This window comes from Lygodium microphyllum, chromosome 8 (assembly GCF_053477565.2).
Source record: "Lygodium microphyllum isolate KBCC chromosome 8, Lygodium_microphyllum_v1.1.10, whole genome shotgun sequence".
NCBI lineage: Eukaryota > Viridiplantae > Streptophyta > Polypodiopsida > Schizaeales > Lygodiaceae > Lygodium > Lygodium microphyllum.
This window is the reverse complement of record NC_141142.1, coordinates 106168039-106175575: the sequence shown is the minus strand read 5'-3', so window position 1 is coordinate 106175575 and position 7537 is coordinate 106168039. Positions and strand designations below refer to the sequence as shown.

The 7537-nt window shown below is 46.5% G+C and overlaps 1 protein-coding gene across 1 annotated transcript; it reads right to left on the bottom strand.

The window, feature by feature from the left end:
• Nucleotides 1-1139: 1139 nt before the first annotated feature.
• Nucleotides 1140-6922, bottom strand: LOC148032697 (protein CORTICAL MICROTUBULE DISORDERING 3-like). Its single transcript, XM_087683324.1, has 4 exons — nucleotides 4283-6922; nucleotides 3948-4127; nucleotides 3755-3846; nucleotides 1140-3399 (listed from the first exon to the last, which is right to left on the bottom strand). The coding sequence occupies exons 1-4, from the start codon at nucleotides 5699-5701 to the stop codon at nucleotides 2457-2459; spliced, it is 2634 nt and encodes an 877-aa protein (XP_087539450.1). The 5' UTR covers nucleotides 5702-6922; the 3' UTR covers nucleotides 1140-2456.
• Nucleotides 6923-7537: the final 615 nt, after the last annotated feature.

The window sequence follows — 7537 nt, the reverse complement described above, 5'->3', positions numbered from 1 at the left end:
ACAGATTGCTACATGCAACTCCCTCCATGCCACCTCCTTGTTGATTCTTTCCAACACCTCAGCCTAGAACTAGATGTTGATTCACTCAAATAGATTTAGAGTTGATTGATTTTATTATGGATATAGGCATATTGGCTCATATAAGTATTGGGATTGAATTGCATACAAGATGTGCATATACAACTCAATATTTTCAAAATAAAGGAAGCAAACACTAGCTTTCTTTACAAGGGAGGTTATGCCCTATTATGTGTTTTCTCTATATCCTTTTCGAATTTTTTAAGTGATTTTAAATTGCAAGATTACTAATGTTTTCTTGATTTCGCATTGCTTTTCAATTCCTTAATTTAATTGATTTGTCTACCTCCCATCACCCAATATCATAACTTTCTTTCATGGATGTGGTTTGAGTTATATGAGGCTAGATTTTTGAATGAGGCAAAACCACCATAGCTAGATTGCTATTGATGAGAGAGAGAGAGAGAGAGAGAGAGATGCAAGGCATCATCCTTCAAAGGGTGGTGATTGGCATGACCATAGCCTTTACTACCAAGTTGAACATGAATACCATGAGGTGGTAGATGTGGCTAAGAGTTATTTGATGGCAATGGCTACATTAAGATGAAGTGTTGCATGATTATTTTCCATCTTTTGGCAATGGTGAAGCTTTGGACTTGTATTGCATTGGAATGATTATTCAAATTAGACATCCAAGGAGGATCTGCAACCATAGATAAAGAGGAGGGGAAGGGGGAGGAAGTGGTACGCACACATGAGTGCACACGCAAGCACATGCAATTGTATGTGATTAATGACATCTTCCTCCAAGAATAGTAGTATGAGGATATCCTTAGTTTTTCCTATGCATTAAGCAAAAATAAAGTTCTAAATTAGTTTTAAACTGTTATATCACAATGCAAGCGGATCCCTAGGTCCTTGCTCAAAAAGACCTAAAAGCAAAATTTGGCATAAAAGGCCTCAAGGTGAAAGTGGGATTTGGAAGACTGACGGACACTTTTATTTATTCATTTTGACCCTTCCACTCAGAACATTTATGTGCCTCATATTTATGTCCCTCAACTTTAAAAACATGGACATACACGAGACAAAAGCTACATTGACAAAACCCATATTTGTAAGAAATTGTGAGACATTTAACTCCTTGCACCAAGTCTTTCATTACCAGGGCTAGCAAAGAGTAGGTTTGATTCCTCTTCTCCTCAACAAGCATGTAAAGAAACTAGCTGCGATATCACATAAATGAAAACTGTCAATTTGCCAATCTTCTAACCAAGCCTTCAGAGACGTTCTCATTCAAATTTCAGGTATGGTGCTTCAGAGTCTCAGTCAATGGCGCAATAAACTCAATCCATAAGAGGAAGAGGTTCTTGTTACTTGGAGGCGTATCACTTGTAAGTTCCCTAAGTTGTGTAAAATCTATGTTACCATTTGGGGCTAACCCCATCACCCGTACTCATGGGGTGAGCCCCATGCAGTACGGATTCACAAAAGGGGAAAACATCCATGATGCTATATCGAACCTAATCCATGATTCAACCTAATCCAAGTTGGTTCTGACCCTTCTCAACATAAGATTACTGTTGGAACAGGTAGGTCACGATAGACTGTGAGTCCCCGTTCAAGTTTAGCCTTGGCTTTGTGCCCATGCTTTCTAACAACCCTTACCTGCTTTATCATACGGCATAAAGTCACTTTACGTGTTAATGTATGTTGTTCACTGTGTGATAACACTGCAGGCATACGTTAAACAAGCCCACCCTGACCCCAATTCTGTTTGCTTTTGCTGCGAATTCTCTTTCGTGTACTTTGCAAAGGGCAACTTAGTTTTCACACTATCAAGGGTTTAGATAATGAGGGTCAAAAATTTTAGGGGAAGCCTTTTGTCAACGACACTCCGTCATCATCTGAGATGGGTTCAATATCCAATTATTGTTCATGCCACTGAGGACAATGTGACATCAGCTCCAACAGCCTGGAAACACCCTCTGAGTCTCTTTAGCCTTAGGGATCAATCAATTTAAAATGGAGCACGTGCTTGGAAAAAAGACATTCAGTTCTGTTCAGTGTTACGTTCATGATGCACTGTGTCCAAAACTCTTTAAGGGTACCCTAAGATTGCAGAGATTGCAGTTTACCCCATAGGTGAACTCGGATTCATAATCTGGATTCTGTATCATGCTTACAAGCAAGCTGTAAATATATTGCTGTTTCTCGTTCTCTCAAAATCAACTTAGTAAGCCTACCTAAACAGTTCTCTGCATGGTAGACACCATCAGGAGTGATAGCCTATAGGTAGAACGATGCAACTTGCCAACTCTAGTTCAGTTGGTTAAAGCAGTCAGTACTAAAAACACATGCAGCCATGGTGCTTGTTAGTATTTCTTATCCACAGGTTAGCTTGGAGATGGCATTATTGAGCTTGTCAGAAATCCGCACTAGATACATTTGCCTAATGCAGTTGCAGCAGACTCTACATGCTGCAATAGAAACTCGTACACCTTCTTCTTGACCCTGTCGAGGATCTCCACTATCTGAGGGTCCAAAGGATTATCATCCTCACTGGCTTCTAGCTGATCCACCCAGTCATTCACCCGCTTTATCTGAGACAACATCAAGGCAATGCGACTAGCTTTCATTTCTGATAGGGCCTCTGTAGACCCATCCTTGCCTGGGCAGGTTGACTGCAAACCGCTGTCTAAAGCTTCCTCTACATACTTGAGAAACCACATCTGCAGCTCCCATCTCAGCTGAGTAGCAAGCTTTGTTGTTTGTTCCAGCCCCATGCCCTTGTGCCATTCAACCTCAAGTGAAGAGCCTTTCCTCCCCAAAGCAATGGAAAGAAAACTGGCAGATTTCAGCAAGTTTTCTGCAGTATCGGTGCTGGTGGGGCTCCTCCTTGAAGCAGACCTCGATGGAGATGGCTGCCTCAGCTCTTGACTTGAACGTCTCCTTTCACTGGAGAACGGAGTTGTTTTAACCTGGGCCTTGTGGGGAGTGGTTGAAGGGGCCTTTCTGGATACCCTTGTTTGAGAAGTATTAGCAATTTCCTTATTACTTTGTTTTGGCATGGTCATGTTTGCTGCAGAGTTCTTTTGCGGGGACCCTTTCAAAGCAGGTGCAAAAAGTTTGCTGAAATGGGATATCGGAGCAAGATCAGCTGAGAGTGCAGCGATGACCCACGAAGCCGCATTTGTGGTCTTCACACCGGACACGCCCCCCACCTCTGAGCATTGCTCGGGACTTTCCTCGGGTCCAACCTCAGCAAGTGAACTCAGCAGGGTAGAAGCTTCGTCAACTGACCGATACACAGAGAAGAAGTTGTCTATTGAAGGCTGGGGATTCTCGGGCTTGGAGACCATCTGCAGTTCTGCAAACATGCTGGCACAAGAAGCCACGTACCAATGAGATATATATATTATCTCTCTCTCCCCCCCCCCCTTCGTGAGTACAATATGCAAGCCAATTATCTGCTAATGCAAACAAAGGTAAAGAATGATACCAAGCATTTGCAACAGAACATCTAACAGCAACTCTATGAGAACCGATCAGACATATATTAGGAGTTTAGAAGGTATCGTAATCCCTCATCATTCTCATGCCTCACACTAGAAACATTGAATTCACAAGACTAATAACTTTGACTAGGACCTGCCATTGATCCAAGGAGATGAACTAGAGAGTATGCAAACCATCCTTTGTCAAAGCAACATCCAGCAGGCTGATAAAAATTCACCTTAGACATCTTACAACAGTCTCAGCTGCAGACGCCTCTTGTAAAGCCTGTGCTGCCGCTGCTGACGCTGCGTTCCTCGTTTGTAAGACCTCCTGTCGCGCACGTCAGTTTAGCTATCTCTTGATTTTGCGGGAGGAAGACGTTTGCGTGATTATTTACAGTGATGTTGTGAAATTAAAACGAGAACCAATACCGTGCCCAAGTTAGACAGGCTTGATGGTAGCATATCCCATGGGACACTGCCGTTCGTCCATTTTCTGTCGTGGATCGGTGGCCGCGACGCAGGCGAACTCTCATGACATGCGGATTTCTTGCTTGGTGTAAGGCTTTGTAGCTTGGGCTCTGTTTTTTGTGACCCGCCCACATCCTCTGCCTGGAAAATAATCTTAAATGTGAGAAGGTTGCTGTAAGCTATGGCTTCTGTGTTTAACCTAATGGACATAGACTACTACAGGAGTAAGCATTGATTCATGTGGTTAGAAGTTTGAGACAACCAGCAGCGTGTAACAAAACATGAGGTGTACTAACCGCGTTAGATCGATGGGCTTTAGCAGAATCTTTAGATTGCTTTGTCTGTGATTTGGAAGAGGAGCCCGTCTCTCTCCCGTCTTTCTCAGAAACCTCCTCAGTGCTCTTTCTAAGAGTTCTGAGGCTGACAGCAAGCAGATCCACAGCTTTGATGGAGCTTGCGTTAGATACATAGATGGAAGATCGGCGTCGGCTTGCATCACTGCCAGCGGCGCCACCAACGCTGATGCGGGGAGCTCGGCCTGCGCTAACAGATCTCTTACCTGAAGGGGACGATTGGCGAGCAATTCTTGTAACAGGGGAAGCCTGCCATGTCCTTCCGCTGGGGGAGCCCTGTCGAACTTTTGCCGCTGGAGAGAGTTGCCTGCCCTTACCGCAGGGCGATACCTGTCGGTACCTAGAAGGCACTATGAAAGCACCTTCCTTGAGGACTGCCTTTCTCTCCTCGCTGCTCATGAGAGAGTGCCGTTTCGGGGCATCTTTCTCAGGAGAAGCAGCAGAAGGCTTCGTACCGCTGGCTTTGTGATCATCGGCTGCTTTGACAGAGGCGCCATGTGTGCCTTTCTTCGGGGATGTGGAGGTCCTCTTTGGCGTGGCGGAAGCCGAGCGAGGCTTGCTCGCGGGAGAATTTTCCCTGAGTACTGTTCTGGACTTGAGTGCTCTTCGTCTCGCCTTCGAGGCTGCATCCGCGTCCAGGAAGTCCTCTCCCTTTAGGAGCTCTGAGAGAAGATGGACATTCTCCGCGTTCTCGCTTACCTTGTCAAGGATTTTGGTCGCCTTGCCGCCATTAAAGCCAGGGCCGGAGACCCCTTTCAGTGCGAGGAGGTCTGGAGAAGGCACCGAAGAAGAGGAAGAAGAAAGCTTTGACAGCCGATTTGCGGACAAAGGCTCGACGTTGGGGATGGAAGGCGGACGCTCGGCGAGCTTAGGAGCTTCATCTTTCTTGACTTGCTGCTGCGGCTTCTGAGCAGCGTGAATAGAGCTCTCCAGGACGTTAATGGAAGAATTGGAGGGGGATTGGATGATGACGAATCCGTTCTGCAGGGAAGGGGAAACCCTAACAACAAGGTCTTCGGGGCTTCCGACGCAGGGGTGACGTCCGGGGAGGGGACGGATGGCGACGGCGCGCGGGACGGGGCTCGCCGACTCGAGCTTCTCGACGTACACGAATTGCCCCAGCTGCAGCTTGTCGCTCAGAATGAGGTCGTTGTCCTCCTCCCCCAGGCATACGTAAGTCGCGTGCATCGAGTCGGACAGCTTGACGTAGAAGCCCTGATTCGGCCATAGCTCGCCCCCTGCCAGCGCCGGGACTATGCCGATCACCTGCAGCATCACGGAGCGGTGCTCGCCTGCCACCCGCACGTCGGAATTCATGTGCTGGAGCAGCTTCAGGAGAATGCCAGGGTTGAGGGACGCCATCGCCGGAATGCAAGATTCTGCTGCCTTTTACCTTCTTCCGCTCGTAAGCAAAGCTTCACTGAAGTTCAGGCCACCATAGCAAGCGCAAATCTGGTGGCGATGGCAACCTTACCTCCTTCCGATCGTCAGCAAAGCCTCACTGGAGTTCAAAACGCCATAGCAAGCACGAAACTGGTGACGATCGCAGCCTTATCTTCTTCCCATCGTAAGCATAAGGCCTCACAAAAGGCTCTGTGGAGTTCAGGCTGCCATGGCAGGCAAAAATCTGGCGACGATGGCAGCTTCATAGCAAGCATAAACGCACTGCGTTAGTGATAGCCAAGATTAGGATAATTGCATTGGGCAAGACAGGACTTCTGAATTTCGCCTCCTTCATTGTCAAGTCTCAAAGCTGCCATAGCCGTTTAGCCATTCTGTCTCAGAAGCTTAACTATCTTGGTGCAGAGATCCCTCTCGCTTCACGTCCAAGAGTGAGAGATGCTGCAGTTTGACTCAAACTTATAATTGTGGAGATGGAGGAAAGGTGTGGAAGTTTGTTGAAGAAGCAGGCCATGTCACTGCTATGATGGATCTCTCTCTCTCTCTCTCTCTCTCTCTCTCTCTCTCTCTCTCTCTCTCTCTCTCTCTCAGTCGAGTGATGATGATCCGCAGCGGCCCCTCAAAACTACTCCAACTTCCTCACTTTCCAACTTCCACGATCTCTGCTGATCTCATGAGAGCCTTGTTGTATCTGCCATCTTTACAATGCCGACAGCGCCCCGAGCCTTCAAAGTGATGCCTTTCTGTTGCTTTTCGGCCTCATAATCGAACGGAGACCGTGACAACAGAACCGATTTTGAGGGCCTTCAATTCGCTCTGGGACCTGCTCGCTCGCACGTTTCGTCGAAGCTCTGCGGCCACGGCGGAAATCGGTAGGGAATTGGGAGGGATGGACGGGTGAGGAACATGGAGGAAGCTGTCATGGTGTCTGGTGAGTTCTCATAGCAACGAAACCCTAAGTAGAGGAGGGGAAGGTTGGCAGGAGCAGACAGAAGGGAGCAGGAGAACCCGATGTAGAGGCTGCAGAAGAAACGATGTCGCAGAAGAGGCCTGAGCGGCGACGATCTTTGGCAGAAGCTGTGCCCTCGTACTCTCCCAATCATCATCGAGGTAACCTCGTTGGCCACACAGTGCACACACTCTCTCTTCTTCTCTCTCCTCTCTCTCTCTCTCTCTCTCTCTCTCTCCCGCCCTTTGCGAGTTCAAAGTTTTGGCCCTTTCAAAAACACCCTCCTCCTTCCCTCCCTTTCTGTGTGACATCCCCCCATCTAAGATCTTGTTCCCACGGCCACACCTGCCAATTCCCTCTCTCTTCATTTTTCTAGAAAAGAGTGAGTGGTTTTCTTTAGCTGTGCCACTAAGGCCGCGCTCAGATTGAGTTACTACTGTTCACGAAAAATATTTTTAGTAGCTCATACAAAAACCTCTAACTCAAAATTTTGGAGGGATTTTTTAATTCAATTACACATATTTGTCATTTTTATAACTAAAACTTTTCTAATGTTCAAGGTTTTAAACCTTCTTCTTTAAAATTTGAAGGTCGTTTTAAAATTTTTGCAATTCACTTTACATTAGTCATCCGTTTTTTGTGAACACTAGATTTAGCGACGCGCCACATTTAAAAGCATATGCACACATGCATAATATCAATGTGTTAAAAGCTAAGATTTCTACGTGTATGTCCATGCGAAGGTACACATGTCCAGCCTTAAAGTGCCAAAGAAGATTAACCTCCAACAAAAAAATGAGGGTTGCACTATCTCAACTTGGGTTGCCATTGGATTCATCCTATCCTGC

Excerpts from the sequence above, each read along its gene's own strand:
- LOC148032697 (XM_087683324.1), bottom strand. The coding sequence starts at position 5,701 with ATGGCGTCCCTCAACCCTGGCATTCTCCTGAAGCTGCTCCAGCACATG. Across the intron at positions 3,847-3,947 it reads GCCTGTCTAACTTGGGCACG|GAGGTCTTACAAACGAGGAA; the intron begins GTATTGGTTCTC and ends CGTGCGCGACAG. Across the intron at positions 3,400-3,754 it reads ACTGTTGTAAGATGTCTAAG|CATGTTTGCAGAACTGCAGA; the intron begins GTGAATTTTTAT and ends TTCTTGTGCCAG.